Source organism: Choloepus didactylus, chromosome 18 (assembly GCF_015220235.1).
Source record: "Choloepus didactylus isolate mChoDid1 chromosome 18, mChoDid1.pri, whole genome shotgun sequence".
NCBI lineage: Eukaryota > Metazoa > Chordata > Mammalia > Pilosa > Megalonychidae > Choloepus > Choloepus didactylus.
Genome location: NC_051324.1, coordinates 7,946,185 through 7,965,575, shown reverse-complemented (window position 1 = coordinate 7,965,575; position 19,391 = coordinate 7,946,185). Strand labels below are relative to the sequence as shown.

The window sequence follows — 19,391 nt, the reverse complement described above, 5'->3', positions numbered from 1 at the left end:
CTTCCATCTCTTGTTTCCACAGGCACCCCCCCCCCCCAAAGCCTTTTCCTGAAATGACTCTGGGGTTTCCAGAACTGATAGCGCCAGGGCATGACACTCCCCACCCCAGGCTCAGCCAGTTCCCAGAGCCATATGCCCCTTCTTCTTGCCACTGAGCCATAGATTTACAGATACACTAGAGCTCAGGATTAATTTCCTTCTTTCCCCACTCCACCTTCTGCCTAGATCTGGACAGGTTCTAGAATGCTGGGCACCCCAGCCAGGGCCATTTCTGCACTAGGCCTCTGTACTGGAACTCAGGCATGTTGCCAGGTTCTGTTCTGAATCCATCAGACTCCTGTCCTTGACCCAGACAGATCCCTGGTTTGCAAGTAGAGGGAAGCTGGATTTGAGCTCTGCCCAGCCATGGCCTTGGCTGAAACCGGGACCAGTATCAGGTCACCACAGGCTTAACCGTCTTATCCCAGAGACACCAGGTTCTAGATCATGGTGTTCCAGCCTATACAGAGCCATACGTCCTCCTGAGTCTCAGCTCTAGGACATTGATCACAACTCTCAGCCCTTCCCTCTAGGGTGGAACTGGGGCCTGTATAGCCGTATTATTAGATCTATATAGAGAGATGTAGAATAAGTTCTAGACCCATACTTCCACTTTCTCATTAAGACTGGGCTTTGGAAAGGACCCAGCTAAGATTCATAAAGAACTAAGTTCTGGTTGGATCAAGAACCACATCTTGTTTTTCCCAGATGATTTTCTAAAAATCTTATCTAAAAATACAGAAGGCTAACCTTATTTTTAAACGCAGTTTCTAGCTTCTGGAACTCAGCTGGAGTTCTGCCAGGGGAAAGAGTCTGGAAATGGCGGAGGAGTTTTGGGAGGATCCCTGGCTTATAGTTGGGAGGCTGGGATGAGGAAGGGGCTGGAACCATGGCATGGTGGGACCTGTACTGGGTGTGGGGGGCCAAGAACTCTTACCTATCTCAGCAGGGATTCCTTCCAGGTCCTCTTTAAAGCTGCGATGTTTAGGGTAATGGGTCTGGGGAACCCCAGACACAACCTTGACCCCTAGTTACTATACCCCAATTCAGCAATAAGTCCCACCCCTTTCCCTTACAGGCCAAGGCGGGTGAGGGCCTCTTGGGCCTAACCTCAAACACCCCCAGAGCTTCTAACTGAAATAGAACTTGCTTTACCTTACAGCTTATAATCTCAGCTGGGTTTTAGGTGCAAAAAAAGGGCCTGAGCAGATCTTTCTGAAAGACGTGGAGAGCTAGGGGCAGGCCTGGGGTAGACCCCCTAGAGAGCTGGGAGGGAGACTCCCAGTTGCCTCAGACCTGGGCTGGGTAGACAGAGGAGCCCCTGAGAGAGATGCAGGGGTGCAGTCAGGTCACTTTTCCTCAGGCTCTTCCTACTTCTGGCTTGTTGCAGGAGGGGTGGATGCCCCTCGCCCACACAGACCCCGCTCAGGCTCCACCCGTCTCCTGGTTCCGCTCCCAGGGCTCTGGGTCTCCACTCCAGGCTTTCTCTATTAAAGACGATTTATACAACCGAGTGTTGTCTGTCTGTGGGTGGCGGCACCGGCAGTTGCTCGGGGTGGGACAAAGGCCCGGAGGCGGGGCGGGGCGGGTGGGCTGGCGGCCGCCCCCCATGCAACAGGTGCACATTCCTGGGCGGCTCGTCACTTCCCCTGCGCTGGCAGTCCCGGCGGCTCACAGAGCGAACTTGCTGAGTGACGGGGCTGGGCTATGACCCTCGGGCCGCTGCTGCTGCTGCTGCTGGGGGCTCTGGGGGCGCCGCTCGCTCCGGGTATGTCTGGACCCTGAGAGGACAGTGCCAGGGGCCGGGGTCGTGGCCGGGCACCATGGCTCCACTTGGTGCTCTCCTCCCCCAGGCGCCCACGGCTCGGAGGCCGAAGGCCGGCTCCGCGAGAAACTTTTCTCGGGCTATGACAGCTCGGTGCGCCCGGCACGGGAGGTGGGCGACCGCGTCCTGGTCAGCATTGGTCTCAGCCTGGCGCAGCTCATCAGCCTGGTGAGGGTCGCGGCCGAGGGGAGGTCGGGCCCCGACAGGCTGGGGGGCGCGGCTGTGGGCAGGGTGGGCCGGAGGGACAGGCTGGGTTGGGGCCTGCGGAGAGGCCGGGCCGAGTGCCGGGTGAACAGTTAGAGAAGATTGGGCCGAAATCGGACCAATGGACACGCATGGGCGGGGCTGCCGGGCACCCGGGGGTGGAGCCGGGGAGGGTGATGGACGGGTCTCAAAACGAACTGGGACTGGCGGACCCGCTGGAGGGCGGGCTGGCAAGGCGGGGGCGGAGCTTGGCGCGGGAGGCGGACAATAAAAACGGCGGGCGGCGATTGGCTGCTGGGCCCTGGGCGGTGCTGGTAGACGGACAGGCCCCGCGTGCCGATAGCAGGAAGGGGTGTTACAGAGATACAGGCGGGGCCTGGACCCAAGCAGGTGGGGCTTAGAAGAAGGCCGAGATCCCTCGTTTCTCTCCACCTCTCTGCACCTCTGCCCTTTAAATTTTTCCCTTCTAGAACGAGAAGGATGAGGAGATGAGCACAAAGGTGTACCTAGACCAGGTACGGAGATTCACGCAGGTACATTTCATGAATCCTCACGCACAGGCTGGCCCTGCTGACTTCGTTCCCATCCCATCGTGGCCAGTTGGGGGGGAGCCTTGGGTCTTGCTGGCTCATCCCTCCGGATGCTGGTCTCCAGTGCTGTTAGGGAGAAGCCTATCAGCCAGCCTGGGGTGGGGGTCCTGTCAGGCCTCCGGGTGCCAGCTTGGTCCTGGTCAACCCCCCCCAAAAAAAATCCCGGAGCCAATCTCCAGCCCAGTCTGGGGCCTTTTCCCGACTGTGGACACACTTCCTGCCTCCCAGCACCTCCTGGCACCTTATGTCTCAGGTGGGCTCAAGGGCCTGTGTTTCTTGTTCACTATTTGAAGACTGAACCCCAAATGCAGCCAGGGTTTGGGGGCAGTAGAGCAGGAGCTGGGAGGTTGGTGCCCCTGATGGGAGGTTCACCATTCTGGGGGGAGGAGAGAAGGCCTGGGTAAGGGATGAGGTTGGGGGGAGTGCAGAGGGATGGGGAGGAGTGGGGTGCAAGACCTGCTGACCCCTTATCTGCTTCACCCCACCCTGGGGAGATGGGGTGAGAAGCCAGGCCTTTGAGTACGATGGACGAGAAATGCTGGCAGGCAGGAAGCTGGGTGGGCAGGCAGACACCCCCAGCTGACCTGTCCACAGTCCCCCAGTGGGGAGCTGAGGACTTTCAGAGGCTGTGAACTGTGGGGGCGGGCTACCCCCCCAACCCCAGCCTGCCCTCTGCCCTCCAGAAGGGTCCAAGAGAAACCAGAGTCCTTTCTGCTGCAGCCCCGCCTCTCTACAGCCCTGGGAGAGCAGGCAGGGGCTTGGCTGGCCCTGAGGGGGGCCTGGGAGAGGTCTCCCCAAGAGGCTTCCCCTCAGTCCCCTCACACCCCACCTTTCAATACCGTTTCATTTCCAGCGATTAGCAAACACACGGACAAGCTAAATCCTTTCCAGCCAAGTTGACCATGTCTTAAGGCAGGCCCCTGGCCCACTCAGGCACCCCATGTACCCCAAAACCAGTTTTTTCTTGGGGACATGACTTTTTCTGGGGAGGGGATCAAAATTGAGTTATAGGAATGTTTTCCTCTTTTCTTGGTTTCTTTTCGTGCAAACAAATTTTGCTTTTTTTGGCTTATTTTTTCTGCCCCCCCCCCCCCCTTTTCTGCTTTCTCTCTTCCCTTCCCTATCCACCACCTTCGTCAACTCCTATCTTTACCCACAAAATTGTCCTTTTTTCTCTGTTTTGTGTTCCTGGTCTGAGGTCTGCTGACAAAAAAAATGTGACAAGGTGACACTCAATCTGCCAGACACAGGTAGATTTAAAAGTCAAATCCTGCTGCTGCATGTGATTGCTGGTGACAGGATGCTCACAGCCCTGCCCCTAACTAAATCTAAATGCCCCTAAATCTAAATGCCCCACTGCCCGCAAGGACCCTCATTTGCTCTCCAAACTAAAAATGAAAAAGAAATAAAAGAACAATTTATAATAATTGGAATGAAGAATTACGAAAACTTCAAACAAAATTTGGACAGTGTTGGACCCAAACCTGTAAGAAAAGCTAAAACATGGTGAAAATAAGGTGAAAAAAGACATTGGAATGCCAGGGGTGGGGGTGGAGATAACAAAACCCAAAGAATTGGATGAAATGTTTAGAGTTTGAAGGAAATTTGATACTTGAGAAATGTAACTGTTCCGGTTTGCTAATGCTGCTTTTATGCAAAATACCAGAAATGGATTGGCTTGCATAAAGGGGGTTTATTTGGGTACACAGTTACAGTCTAAGGCCATAAAGCTATCCATGCTATGTCACCAACAATAGGGTACTTTCACGGAAGAATGGCCAATGGCGTCTGGAAAACCTCTGTTGTCTGGGAAGGCATGTGTCTGGCATCTTCTTCCTTTGCTCCCAGGTTGTGTTTCAAAATGGCTTTCTCCCAGGGTGTTTCTCTCTAGGCGTCTGGGGGTGTTCTCTTAGTTTCTCCCAGGCAAACTCTGGAGTAGCAAAAGTCTGCTTTCATGACCATCTTCAAAATGTCTCTCTTGGCTGCAGCACTGAGCTCCTTCTGTCTGAGCTCTTTATACGACCCCAGTGATTAAATTAAGACCCACTCAAACATTTCATTCACAGTTGATTGAGTCACATCTCCATGGAAACAATCAAAGGATTCCAACCGAATGAACACTAATATGTCTGCCCCCACAAGATTGCATCAAGGAACAGGGCATTTTGGGGGACATAATACATCGCAACTGGCACAGTAACATTTGGAGCAAAGAAAGCAAGAGTTGAAAAAAACCTTTAAAAGTTGGCAAATTGATGACATAATTGAAACTTCAGAAACTTACAATTTCCAAAAGCCTGTCAGACACAAACATTTGAAGCAAATTAAAGCATTTGGAAATTTTTGAAAACAGGGCCTGATCTCTTGACATTTTGCCACAAGATTTTGAAAAAAAAAAACAAAAACGTTTTTCTTTTTCTCCAAAATGCATTGTTTTTGTTTTTGGTTTTTCTTTTCTTTTTTGAATCTGCCCCAACAGGTTCTTGCTTTTTTGTTTTCTTTTTCTTTCTTCTTTCTTGGCTTTGGATTCTTGTTGCCCAGCCCTGCTTCCTGCTCCTTCCCCTTCTGACCCCCTTCCCCGACCCTGGGAGCAAGAACGAGGTGCTTGGTGGGGAGTAGGGGCCAGAGGGAGTGTTTTTTCCAAAGACACATGAGACTCAGGCCCAGTGAGGTTACCATGCAGCTGGTCTGGGGAGCTTTCTGGGTTCTTGAGACTTTCTTCCTTCCTTCGTTCTTGGTTTGATGGAATCATGTCCTCCTGGGACTGCAGGTCCTAGGCAATCCTGCCAGGCCTCCCGGACCAAGGATCCTTGCTCTGACTCTGGGAGGTGGATCCATTTGAAACAGGATTCCAGGTCCAGTTGCAGCTCCAGCTCAGTGCCGTCCAGCAAAAATACTGGCACCAGGAGCGTGAACTGGCATCGTAGTGAGGTCCCTGGGCATAGAGACCCAGGGGTGCAGGTCCCAGATCCAGGGAGCCCTCCTAAATCCTGCCATGAAGCAGCAAGAGCTCTGCCATGGGAGGACAGCAGGGGTCCTGGCGGTGAACCAGCCCTAAGGGAAGAGAAGGGATTGTGGGGGCGTGGCCAAAAGCCGGGGTGGTACAGGACCTTGCCAAGAGCTGTGAGTTCCCGAAGGCAAAGAGGGGTTCTTACCAAGCAAAGAGAAGACAAAGTCCTTGGCCCGGATGAGGTCTGGTCCTGGCTTGGCCTGTTACTCCAGCTCTCCTGCACCCCCAGCTCCTGGATCAGCTGGGTCAGTTCCTGAAGCTGTGCCCAGAGCAGAAGTCAATGTCTGTGAGCGGTCGGGCTGGGGCCGGGGGCGGTGAGCCCCACCATATGGACGACCCCAGACTGCAGAAGCCATGTGACTCTATCCTTTTTGGCAAAGGAAAACACGGACGGGAGGCAGCCAAGGTGGGCCTTCGCTTTGTTGCTGAAAAGTCTCCGATCTTCCCTCTTCCAGAGGCCGAGTGAGTGTACACAATGTACAACTGGGTCTGCAGATGAAGGGCTCCAAATGTGTCTTCAAAACGAACAAATCAATGCCGCCTCCGTCTTTGCCCTTCTCTCATGCAGGTCCCCACCCCTAAGGGCCGGTTCACCTGACTCAGCAGGTAGAAAGTATCTGTTGCGTTCCTCTTGCGGGATGCAGTGGCCAGTTCCCTCCATGGCCCAGCAATTTCCTTTAGCTATTTCCCTTTACCTTTTTTTGTAAGGGGCTTATGGTCTGCGGCTTCCCTCATAGAGGTAGTTGCAATAGTGGGGAAGAGGGTGGGTAGAATGATTCAACAGGTGACTTCTTCCACTTGCCCACCTGGCCCCACCCCAAGGACTCTACTGAGAGCCCAAAGACAAAGCCCAGAACTGGAGATGCAGGTTTCCATTGATCTGGTTGTGACCCAAGAGGCCAGGTCAAGAGAACTGAATGAAGACTGGGTTCCTTCTCATGGTCTGGGGTGACCAGGCATCCCTCCATCTCACCTCCTCCTCCAAGCGAGGACTCTGAGCCATCCTAAGGCAAAGTGAGATCTCTGGGCTCTGTGGGAGCTTTGAAGATGCTGGAGGTGGACGGAAGGGAAAGAAAAGTTCTTCTGAACTCTAGAGCATGACTGTCCAATAATTTTGTCCGTGATGATGGAAATGTTCTGAACCCTTGCTGTCTAATACAGCTGCTACTTGCCACATGGGGCTACTGAGCACTTGAAATGTAGATAATGCAGCTCTTTAACAGAAGTTTAAATTTTATTTGATTTTAATCAATTTAAATTTTAAGAGCCCCATTTGCCTAGTGGCTACTGCATTGGACAATGCAGTTCTAGGACCTTGAGGATAATGGGTTTGGCTATGCAGCCAAAAAGACCAAGAAGGGGCTAGGATAGTTCCAGTTTTCAACAGACCCTGTTGGCAGCCAGTGTCAGGGATGGGGCTGGGTGGATGTCCCCAAACAACTGCAGAATACTTCTCTCATCTCTCACGTCTTTATTCCAGCTGTGCCTTTGTCCCCTCTTTATCTAAGGTTCTCACTACATATTGATAGCCCCATTCCTTGCTGCTCTCCCTTGAATTGTTGGGTGTCTCCTGGTGAAGGTGCCTGGGGGAGAGAGCATCACACTTGTCCCTGCCCACTCCTAACTCTCTCTGGTGGGCATCAAAGACCAAATACACAGCCCAGGCACCTGGTCCAGGAAAGTGGAACTTTGAGTTGATTTTTCAGAGGCATAGACATCTGACGAAAGGTCTGGCAGGCTGAAGGAACTTTATCCCTAGGGCGGTACACCCAGTCTTGGCTGCCTGCCTTCCGGGAGGGTGGCTGTAGCTCAATTAGTACAGGAACTTCTGAGGTTTGCAGGTCACTGCACATCCCCGGGGCCTTGGAAGAGCAGGAATTCTGGCTGAGTGGGACAGAAGTCCATGGTATGTGCTGCTCTCGATCCTCCCTCCGAGGATGGTCCTCAGATACAAACGACTTCGTCAGGGACGGTGTTGACTTTGGGGTCTGAAGAGGGCCTTGGGCAGAGCCAGTACTTCAAACAAGCCCTGGACATTTGTGGAGGCCAGGATCTTGGATAAGGCTTGAGTCTTTGTGGAGACCAGATTCCTGGTTAAGGCCTGGAATCTTGGAGAGACCTGAGTCTTGGGAAAGGGCTGGGCCCTTATGTGGGCTTGGATGTTTATTGTTTCATGGAACCTTGTGGAGATTATGGTCTTGGGTTATGTTCTGGGTTCCTGGGAACTCCAACTTCTTGGGTAAAGCCAAATCACCCTTTGACTTCAGGGGTTTGTGTGAGGCCTGGGTTCCTGTATCCCCCAGAATCTTGGGAAGACTTGAAATCTTGTAGTCTCCTAAGATCTGGGTAAGGCCTGAGCCCTTACAAAGCCCAGAGGTTTGGGCATGGCCTGGGCTCTTGATTCAAGTCTTGGGAAAGGCCTGGACTCTTCTGCAGATCAGACTGTTGGGTAAGGCCTAAGGTGCTGAAGACCCCTGGGTCTTGGACAACACCTAGTCGTACAGCCTCCAGAATCTTGAGCAGGGCCTGGGCCCTTATGGGGGCCAGTTGCTTGGATGAGGCACTGGCTTTTGTAGACTGTGGTCTCTTGCAATAGGTCTAGATTCACAAAGACTCTAGAGTCTTGCATAACGCCCAAGCTTGTCTGAAATTTAGAGGATTGGGTGAATGGTATGATCTTCTGGAGGCCAGAGGGTTGGGTGAAACCTGGGTTCCTTAGGAAACCAGCATCTTGAGTTGGGCCTTAGCTCTTTCTTTGGGGCCTGAATCTTGGGTAAGGCCTGGAGTCTTGTGAAGGCCAGCGTCTAGGGGAGGGATTTGGCTCTTGCAGAGATGAGATGCTTGGCTGTTGCCGGGGTTCTTTTGGAGGACTGGATTTTGGTTAGGTCCTGGGTTCTTGTGAGTGCTAGAGTCTTTTGAAGGGCATGGGCTCCTTTGGAGACCAAGGTCTTGGGTAAGGCCTAGACTCTTGTGAATTTCAGAGAATTGTGGTTGAGTGAGAGTTTTAGAAATGGTGGAGAACTGGGGAGGGACAGGCTGAGGAGACTTGGAGGCTGTAAGAGTGGTGGGGGTTGAACTGAGGTGAACTTCTAATAGCTGGTGGATGGAGAAAGGACAAAAGATCTGGGAGGAATGAGAGGCAGGGAAAGAGTGCATGGTGGAGAAAGAGTAGACAGTGAACGCTGGGCACTTCTTGGAAAATGAAGGCAAGGTTTAGAGATGCAGCCTCCTGGGAATAGACCAGGAACTTGAGGTAAAATGGAGCCTGGGAGTCCACATCCCTCCTCTCAGAACTGTAGGGGAAGCTCTTGGGCTGTGAGAACTTGTCTTTGCCATCATGGGAGATCTTCCATTCCAGATTCCTCCACCCCAGGTAGCCCAGTCTGGAGCCTGTTGGGGAGTTGGTACCATCCCCACTGTGTGGCTTTGATGTTTCCTCAAGTGTAACAGAGCCCTGTCTCTCTTGGGGTCTGGAGCAGGCACAGAAGTCCTTTCTAAAATGTGCAGAGTTCTGAGGGATGCACACATGGGAGCAGTTCTGCTTTATCCTTGCTGCATCATATATTACTTGCCCAGTGGAAATGCCATGGTTGAAGGCAGCCAGAGTAGAGGGAATAGGGGTAAGGCTGTGGGTGTGGGTGGAGGCAGTGACTGGAGTGGTTGTCAGGGCCATGACCTGTGCTGGGGCAGGGATTGAGGCAGGGGCTGGGGCAGTGGAACCAAGTCCAACTTGCTCATTTGGATCATGGGCCTTGAAAGTGTTCATGGGGGCATGGATCTTGGAAGGTGTCTCTGGCCTGGAGAAAAAGGAGGCTTTGCCCTTTAATGCATGACTTGAGGGGCCTTTCCAGCTCCCATCATCTCCTCCTTACTTGGTCCCCATGGAGCTTCCGTGGGAGTCCTGATGTGCCCACATGGAGGTGGCATCCAGCAGCACCGAGACTTCTCCACCTTTGGGTGTGGGATCCAGGAGTCCTGGTGGTTAGAGTGCCTGAGCCGAAGTTTGAGCATTGATGGAAGTGAGAAGAGGCTCTTGAGCTCTGGGTCTTGGGGTCCACGGAGCAGTGCGTGCACACGGGATGGCTGCCTGTATAGCTGTGCCTCATGTCTGCAGGGAGAGGTGGGATGGGACAAGGCCTGTGTCCCTGAGGAGCTGAGGAAAGGGACAGGGATAGAAGGGGACAGGCCCACCTCCCCTGGAGCCCATCCTCAGGCCCACTCACCTTTGGGGAAAAAATGGTAGAAAAGAATCTGCAAGGAGCTCTTCAGCTGCCTCCAGAGCTGAGGGGAGCTGAGAGGAGAGGAGAGTTCAAAAGTACGGTGAGCCCTGAAGTCCAGCCTTGTCTGGTCACATCCCAGCAATTGTCCCCCCTCAGCCCTGTGAGACCCCAGGCTCTCCCCCTCCCTTCAGCCCAGGCCCCGCCCTGACCAGAGTCACCTCATTGAACTGCAGTTGAGCTGGATGAAGCTGCCCAGAAGAAGAGAAATTGAGTCTCCTAAGTCCTGGCTTTTCCTGGGACTGGTGCCAGAGCACACTGGGCTCCGGGGTGGGCTTGCTCATCCATGGTTAGGGGTCCTAGGACCACCTCAGCCCCCTGTCCCCCAGACACTTGCCAGAAATAGAGTAGCACTTTGACTGTCCCGAGAGACAGTTCCCGTTGCCTCCTTGGCAAGCACTGCCCCTGCCTGTGCTTCTGCCCTGGCCCCTGCCCCTGCCCACTGGCTCATAATGGGTGGGGGTAGTTGGGATCACAGTGAGGGAGGCGGAGGAAGAGGAGGGCTGGGGCTGGAGTTCCCTGGTTACTGGGCTTCACTGACCTCAGTCTGGACAGTCAGATGAGGCCTGAAGCCCAGCACACCTCCCCTCTCCCTTCCCTCCATCACCCCCTCACGGCCCACTCACTCATTCAGTCATTCAAGCAGTTTTCCTTGAAATTACTGAGCCTCCTTCACCCCTTGACCTCTCTTGAGTCTGGCGAGATATTGGCCTTGAAGTCCTGGGGTGGGTCTGGCTGGAACCCAGAGCCTGATTTCTCCCTGCCCAGGATCTACCCAGACATAGAAGCCCCCAGTCTGGGATCTGGCCTCAGGGTCTTGGGTGGGGCTGAGAGACACAGGGTGGGTGCCCTGCTCAGTGCTTTGGAGTCTGCACCTGCAAAATCTTCTCAGTGCAGGCTGCAGGCCCAGGAGGGGCCTGATGGCAGGAGCCCAAGGAAAACTCCCACCAAGAGGAGGACATTGGCCTCTCCTTTCCCAACACCAATGGTAAGGACAAGGGCCTGGGCCAGCAGAAGGGCTGGTGCTTGCAAGCCACGGAGAAGGACAGTGCTTCTTGAACTCCATTATTCTTATTTCCGCCTTCCCTGACCTGTCCAGCCCCCCACATTTGCCTGCTGGTCATTGTTCTTTGCTCCAGAGACTCGGTCTTTCCCTGCAGGTTCCCTCTGGGCAGTCGCTTCACAGGCTTCCTTTCAAATTCTAGTGCCTGATCCCCACCCCTACTGCCCCTTCCACCTGCTCCCCTGGAGGCTGACCTCATTCTCTCCCCAGCCCCTCCCGGGGAACCTCTCTCCTCCCTTCCCCCTCCCCCTGCCTGGAGTCCTGGCAGCTGAGAGAACGGGGTGCAGGGGTTGAGAAAGTGGGGTGAGATCAGCTGTGGGGAGGTTGATCTGACACTGAGGTAGGGAGACAGAGATGGAGGAGAATGGGAAACTGAGGCAGAGAGGAAGGGAAAAGATAGAGTGAGAAGAGAGGCACAGGCCGGGCTCCCTGAGCTGCCACCTCCCCCTGCCCGGATCCCACCAGCCCCCACTGCGTCCCCTGATCTAGCCCAGGACTCGGGGATCCTCTGCAATTTGGGAGAAGGGTCTTCCCCCTACCCCTCAAACCCGACTTCCCAGTCACAGACGGTCAATGGTCTGAGGGAAACTCTGTCCCGTTGTCTGTCTGAGGGTGGGGAGCACTGGCAGTTGCTGGGGGTGGGACAAAGGCCCGGGGGCGGGGCTGCCGGGCACCCGGGGGTGGAGCCGGGGAGGGTGATGGACGGGCCTCAAAACGAACTGGGACCCGTGGACCCGCTGGGGGGCGGGCTGGCAAGGCGGGGGCGGAGCCTGCTGCAGATGTTGGACCCAAAAGGGCGGGCGGAGATCCGTTACTGGCTGGAATCCGCGCAGGGGGCGGCGCGGGACTGGTGGACCCACAGGCCCCGCGTGCCTATGGCAGGAAGGGGTGTTTATTTTGTTTTGTTTTGTTTTTAATTAAATTCAGTTTTATTGAGATGTATTCACATACCATACAGTCATCCATGGTGTACAGTCAACTGTTCATGGTACCATCATATAGTTGTGCACTCATCACCCCAATCTATTTTTCAACATTTTCCTTACACCAGAGAGAATAAAAATAACAATAAAAAATAAAAGTAAAAAAGAACACCCATACCACCCGCCCCCCCTACTTTGCATTTAATTTTTGTCCCCATTTTTCTACTCATCCATCCATGCACTGGATAAAGGGAGTGCGATCCACAAGGTTTTCACAGTCACACTGTCACCCCTTGTAATCTACATTGTTATACAATCATCTTCAAGAGTCAAGGCTACTGGGTTGGAGTTGGATAGTTTCAGGTATTTACTTCTAGCTATTCCAGTGCATTAAAACCTAAAAAGGGTTGGGATAGAGGCAGGGCCTGAACCCAAGCAGGTGGGGCTGAGAAGAAAGCCGAGATCCCTCATTTCTCTCCACCTCCCTTCACCTCTGCCGTTTAAAGTTTTCCCTTCTGGAAGGATGAGGAGATGAGCACAAAGGTGTGCTTAGACCAAGTACAGAGATTCACGCACGTGCACTTCATGAATCCTCACGCACGGGCTCGCCCTGCTGACTTCATTCCCATCCCATCATGGCCAGTTGGGAGTAGCCTTGGGTCTTGCTGGCTCATCCCTCCTGATGCTGGTCTCCAGTGCTGTTAGGGAGAAGCCTATCAGCCAGCCTGGGGTGGGGGTCTCCTCAGGCCTCCGGGTGCCAGCTCAGCCCTGGTCAACCCCCCCCCAAATCCTGGAGCCAATCTCTGGGACCAGTCTGGGGCCTTTTCCCAACTGTGGACACACTTCCTGCCTCTCAGCACCTCCTGGCACCTTATGTCTCAGATGAGCTCAAGGGCCTGTGTTTCCTGTTCCCTATTTGAGGACGGAACCCCAAATGCAGCCAGGGTTTGGGGGCAGTGGAGCAGGGGCTGGGAGGTTGGTGCTGCTGATGGAAGGTTCACCATTTTGGGGCGAGTAGGGTGGGCCACAACATCATGCTACTGCACCCCCACTCCACCACGCGGGTATAGGGGGCAGCTTGGGGAGGCCCCCCTCCCCGGCCCTCCAGGCCACCCCAAAGGCAGGGAGGTGGACCTGGGGACAGGCTCTTCCCACTGGAGCTGTCACACGTTGAGGAGCCTTAGGTGGCCGTGGGTCTCCTCAGTGGGAATTGAGTTTCTCCTACGCAGAGAGGCACCTGGGCCTTTGGACAACTGGGGGTGTCTTTTGCCCCCTCCATTGGGGTACCAGTCTTCAGTGGGTCGAAACAGGGAAGTATTTTCCCACGTGGAGGTGCGCTTTCTCAAGAGGGGGTGTGTTTTCCCATGTGCAGGGTAAGGTTTTTTTTTTTGTCACCCTGGACACATGTTGGCCCCCTCAAAGAATTTCTGCAGGGGTGTGTACCCCGTAATCCTGTTCCCTCATGCCTTCTCCCACCTCGTCCCCCACCCAGCCCCATGGAGACCCTGGAAGTGGTGTGTTCACAGACAGTGACCCTTGGCCACCAGACAACACAGCAAGAACCCCACAGCCCCCCTCTCCTCCCCCCCAACAAAGCATGTTTCCCCCCCGCGGCACAGGTCAGGCCAAGCACATTCCCCAGGTAGGTGTCCACCTTCCACAGATGGCAGACACAGGTTTCCTGCAGGGGGGAGGGTGCAGATCCGTGCACCCCTGTGCTGCCCGGGAACTTGTTTTCCCCATGGGTCCAGGACATGCTGCTCTGAGTGGACACAAGTTCTTGCATGTGGATGCGTGTTTTCCCATGCAGACAGCCCCTTTCCTCCCAGTGCACCCCCCACCCCCCCACCCCCACTTCCCTGGCCCAGCACTTGTTTCTCCCCATGCTGCAGGTGGGAACAGACTGAAACAGAAGCTGAGGGGGATGGACAGATCCAGGGGGAGGGCTCTGACCCTCCCACCCCCAGAGATGCTGAGTTGGGGATGGGGGGGCAAAGGCCACCCACAGAGGCTATGCATGTTTGACCAAAGCCCTCATCCCGGGTCCCCAGACAGCCTTTCCCTCAGACCATTGCTCATTTGTGCCAAACTGGGAAGGTGGGATTGAGGGGGTGGGGGGAAACCCTTCTCCCAAATGTGCAGAGGATTCCCGAGTCCTGGGCTGGATCAGGGGATGCAGTGGGGGCTGGTGGGATCCGGGCAGGGGGAGGTGGCAGCTAAGGGAGCCCGGCCTGTGCCTCTCTTCTCACTCTATGTTGTCCCTCCCCCTCTGTCTCAGTTTCCCATTCTCCTCCATCTCTGTCTCCCTATCTCAGTGTCAGATCAACCTCCCCACAGCTGACCTCACCCCACCTTCTCACCCCCGGCACCCCTTTCTCTCAGCTGCCAGGACTCCAGGCAAAGGAATGGGGAAGGGAGGAGAAAGCATCCATGGGAGGGGTTTTTATAAAAGTGTCTCATGCAACTGTGGGGATGCACAAGTCCAAATTCCATAGGGCAGGATGCACAAGTTCAAATTCTGTAAGGCAGGCAGCCAACTGGCAACTCCGATGAAGGTATTTGATGAACTGGGAAAGGCTTTGCTGGCTAGCTGAAGAGAAAGAAGTGAAGGTATCTCTCTTTCTCCCTTAAAAGTCTTTGACTGATTGGATTAAATCCAGCTGATTGAATTCTCATTGCAGAAGACATGCCCTTTGTTGATGTAATCAGTCAGAAGTGCGGTCAATTGACTGATGATTTAATAAACCAGCCTTCTGTTTTATTAACCAGCCCCAAATGTCCTAGAAATGGTTAGGCCAGTGCTTCCTTGACCAGATACCTGGACACCATCACCTGGCCAAGTTGACACATGAACCTAACTAACCATCACAGTCCACCCTTTGTCAACTTGGCAGTTAAATACATCACCTTAAACCATACTTTATCTCTAAGTAGAGAACAATAACAGACATATATTTTGCCTAACAATACTCAGCTGTCCTGCATACAACTGGAAATGCCCTAAATCTCTGCAGAATAAGGTGCAAGTCCTTGGGTGATATTGACTCTTAAACTTGATTTCCTTTAACTTAAATATACCAAAATGAACACTACAGCTTATGTCATATGACAAGGGGATAAGATAGAGAAGAAAACAAAGATATTTGCTTTATGGACAAATACGAACATACTCGTAACAAAACGGGGAGGAAATATTCATGCCATCATAGTCCTTGTTTCTGTAACTGGTCACTCAGTAAATGGGCCAAAGTAGCACACCCAAATGAGGACTACGTTGTCTCCAAAATCCAAAGAGTCTGTACTGGTTTGCATATATTATGTCCCCCAGAAAAAGTCATGTTCTTTGATGTAATCTTATGTGGGCAGACGTATCAGTGTTAATTAGATTGTAATTCTTTGAGTGTTTCCATGGAGATGCGACCCACCCAACTGTGGGTGATGACTCTGAGTGGATGGTTCCCATGGAGGTGTGGCCCCACCCATTCAGCATGGGCCTTGATTATTCATTCACTGGAGCACTACATAAGCTCAGACAGAAGGAGGCAAGCTTGCTACAGCCAAGAGGGACACATTGAAGAATGCACTGGAATTGAGAGAGGAGCTTTAGCTTACAGAGACATTTTGGAGATGGGCTTTGAAAGCAGACTTTTGCTCTGCAGAAGCTAAGAGAGGACAAATGCCCCAAGAGCAACTAAGAGTGACATTTTTGAGGAGCTGAAGCCTAGAGAGGAATGTCCTGGGAGAAAGCCATTTTGAAAGCAGAACTCTGGAGCAGACGCCAGCCACATGCCATCCAAGTTAACAGAGGTTTTCCAGACACCATTGGCCATCCTCCAGTGAAGGTACCCGATTGTTGATGACTTACCTTGGACACTTTATGGCCTTAAGACTGTAACTTTGTAACCAAATAAACCCCCTTTATAAAAGCCAATCCATTTCTGGTGTTTTGCATTCTGGCAGCATTAGCAAACTAGAACAAAGGCCAACTAATTGTTTTGCCTCTTTTTTGGTTGTAGGAGGGCCCAGATGCAACAGCTTATTCTTCACCTTAGAAGGGATATCTTGACATGCTTCACACCACTGGACACCTAGAAATTTTACTGAGGTGTAAGTCCCTTCTATTTTTGTTGGATTTATCTCCCATCCTCAGACATGCAAATAGCTTACCAACAAATAGAGTCATTGCTACTTCTTGCTCACTGGGTCCAATCAACATGGTATCATCAATATAATGGACCAGTGTGATGTCTTGTAGGAGGGAGAAACAATCAAGATCCCTGCAGACATAATTATGACCTAGGGCTGGAGAATGGTCTCTAGGAAGAACCATTAGCAAAACAAATGCCATTTTATGAAAGCCTTAAAGCTTACTCATATTGATGGACAGTGAAAGGCACCTAACTCAAATAATTTTCCCCAAATCCCTTGATGTCCCTTACACCTTTGGAGGGAGAAGATGGCTCAACGCACCCTCTTCCTACATTTATATCCATCTCTATGCTCTTTACCAACTGAGCATGAAACACAAATCAAGCCATTTATTTCATTCATTCAGTAAATATATTCAGGACTTCCTGGGTGTCAGGACTTCCTATGAGGGTGTGACGGTGACCAGCAGAGACAGAGTTCTTGTCCTAGTGGTGCTTACAGTCAAGCAATAATAAGCAGGCAGTGACAGCAAGTGGTTGTGATTAGTGCTGAGAAGAAAGAGCGAGGACTGTTACAGGAATGGGTGAAACTGGAAATCTGATCTGTTCCTCCAGGTCAGAGAAACTTCTCCGAGGAGGTGGCATTTCAGATGACTCTGAAGGATGAATGGGTGATGGTGGGTGAAGAATGTGTGGGTCTGTGCTTTAGGGCAGAGAGAAGAGCATGTGAGAAGGTCTTGGCTCTTGAAGATCACCAGGGCTGGGGGCTGGGGGCAGCGAGAGAGGGGTAGGCGTGGAGAAAGATGAGGCTGGAAAAGGAGGCAGGGGCCCGGTGTGAGCGTCAAGGAGTTCGATTTTATCCAAAGTGCAGCGCAAGCCCCCCAGAGCCCTGAGCAGAGCTGTAGCATGCTCCATGGTGTACTTGGTCTGTGGATGGAGAATGAGCTGGAGAAAGCCAAGAAGCAGCAGGTGATTGGCCGTGAGAAGCTTGCAGTAGACCAGGTAGGAGGTGATGCTGGCTGGGACCAGTTGGGTAGCAGTAGTGATGGAGAGAAGCAATCCACGAGGGACATTTAGGGGATCCAATCAACGGTTCTGTAGGTGGCCAATGAAAACAGAATCTGTTCATTCTCCATGTGCTGACAAAATGAAGGTGTTGAGCCTGCATGGCTTGGGACCAGCTTCTGGGGGTAGGTGAACTCATCCAGGAAATGTTGCCTGGAGAGCCCTCTTGGCACATGCCAAATCTGGGACCCCCCCCCCATCACCTTTGCTCCACCCAGTATCCTTAGAGCATCAGTGCTTGTTAACAGCTTACCTGACCTCAGTTGGACCCTCTAATCTCCTCACATGGGTAAGATATTCCCCTGGTTCTCCTAACAGTTAGCTTTTGTTCCTTTATAGCTCTCTCTTTCTCTCATTTTTTTTTTTTTTACCTTGTACTGAGTGCTACCTGTGTACATGTATTAGTCATGCTCCTGAAATATCCCACAATCGAAGGAGGTAAGAATTGTAATATTTGCTTTTATTTCCCTCCCACATAGTATCTGGCCTACCTGGATATTAATGGTGTCCAACAGTGAGTGGGGATACATTTAAATGTATTAAGAATGTTGCTGAACATTGGATTTGATGGCAGGGACAATGTTAACATTAAAGAGCCTTATTGGGTTAGGCAATATTGTAAACACTTTGCATATATTAATTCATTTCATGCCTATAACTTACCTTTTAGGTAGAGACTATTACTATCCCCATTTTATGGAGGGAGAAACTGAGGCATACAGTAGTTTTTTAAATACACTGGTCGAGAAATAAGTGAGGAGCTCAGCTCTGCGACCCAGGAGTCAGAAATGGGATTTCGCCCAACCTGTGGAGAAAGGCCTCATGCAGATTTTTGAACATAGGGAGTGAAGCAGACCCAAAGCTCTCTCTCCTGAGAGCTGCTCCTATCTCCTGCACTAGAGAGGAATTAAAGGGTCAAGTGTAGACCACCACAGTATTTATTCTCTGGAGGGTAAGAGAGCAATTCTTAGGGCCTGCTTTGACAACATTTGGTCACCTCTTAGCTATTTTAAAGATCAGAGAGATTCTCCACCTGTGCCTTGACTTTTGGAACCTGATTAGAAGAAGCCGTAATGTAGGTAGGAAGGCAACTTAAGTGACTTTGAACCCACCTTCCCCAGTTCTGACTTAGGAGTGGGCTGTGAGGATGGCGTGTGTCCACAAGATGGCGGCCGTCAGCTGCCAATGGCGTCTGCACCGTTCAGTGGGAGCAAGAGCGGAGGACAGAAAAGTGGGCTGGGCCTTCCCTTGGCTGTCTATGGACCCTTGTGATGTAGATTTTCTGGGTGGGTCAGAAGCTGGTATCAGCCTGGGGTAAAGAGGTACAAACAGGACTTTGTACCGGGAAATATTTATGTTCAAACAGAAGCATTGGAGGAAAAAGCTAAGACCTTGTGGTGTTGTGGGGATAATTAAAAAGTTTGCCATCCTGGTATTCCAGGGAAGTTAGATATGCTCAAGAGGAGTAATTGCTTCTTCTAACATAGAAGTATTCCCAAAGTAAATGATGTTAATAATAATAGCTTTTGGTTTTTGAGTATTTATTCTGAGCCAGGCTGCTACCCTTCCATCTACTGTACTGTACTTGGAGTCAACTCAAATTCTCCTTGTCAAAATCTAAATTCACACTCTTCTTTTCAACCCACAAGACACAGGCCCCTCCAGGTTTCCCTGGCACCATCACCTATTCAATTACTCATTCTAGAAACCTAGTGTAACCAAGAAATTAAGAATTAACAAATAATTATGATTACTGAATCATTATATAGATGCTCTTCTTACTTTCTAGTGTATTAGAATAGCCAGAAGGAAATACTTGAAAATACTGAACTGTAACCCAGCTGCCTCGATCTTTGATAACAATTGTATAACTATATAACCTTTGTCTTGTGACTGTAAAAACTTTGTGACTGGCCCCATTTGTACCCCCTAATCCTGTTTTTCAACTTTAGAGCTTATGATCAAAAAAGACAGCCCCTAATGTTTATTAATGAAAGAACTTGAGTCAGCCCAGAACTAACCCACCCCGATTCCTAAACTATCTTGTTAGACGAAGCTGGATCTAACCACAGTTGGCCCGCCTGACATGTGCAGTAGCATGTTATCAATCTGCACATGCTCAATAATTAGATCATCTCTCAGTTTGAGCCATTGTACTCATTATCCTAAAACTTGCCCATCTTTTGATACAACGAAACTATCAAAGTTACTGCTGTTGAGGGAGATAGAATTTTAGGTTGATAGGCC

At 51.6% G+C, this 19,391-nt stretch overlaps 1 protein-coding gene and 1 pseudogene across 1 annotated transcript; one reads left to right on the top strand and one right to left on the bottom strand.

Moving 5' to 3' along the window:
* The first annotated feature begins 1,746 nt into the window (after positions 1 to 1,746).
* Positions 1,747 to 3,018, top strand: LOC119514593 (acetylcholine receptor subunit beta-like). The gene is made up of 3 exons (XM_037810427.1): positions 1,747 to 1,807; positions 1,893 to 2,032; positions 2,539 to 3,018. Exons 1-3 carry the CDS (start codon positions 1,747 to 1,749, stop codon positions 2,947 to 2,949), a joined length of 612 nt encoding a protein of 203 aa, XP_037666355.1. The 3' UTR covers positions 2,950 to 3,018.
* Positions 3,019 to 7,139: 4,121 nt separating this feature from the next.
* On the bottom strand, positions 7,140 to 16,994 carry LOC119514592 (annotated as a pseudogene).
* Between the last annotated feature and the right edge of the window lie 2,397 nt (positions 16,995 to 19,391).

What these genes read in the sequence shown, in the direction of transcription:
- LOC119514593 (XM_037810427.1), top strand. Translation starts at nt 1,747, where the DNA reads ATGACCCTCGGGCCGCTGCTGCTGCTGCTGCTGGGGGCTCTGGGGGCG. An exon ending in GGGGGCGCCGCTCGCTCCGG is followed by an intron (nt 1,808 to 1,892) that starts GTATGTCTGGAC and finishes CTCCTCCCCCAG; the next exon opens with GCGCCCACGGCTCGGAGGCC. An exon ending in TGGCGCAGCTCATCAGCCTG is followed by an intron (nt 2,033 to 2,538) that starts GTGAGGGTCGCG and finishes TTTCCCTTCTAG; the next exon opens with AACGAGAAGGATGAGGAGAT.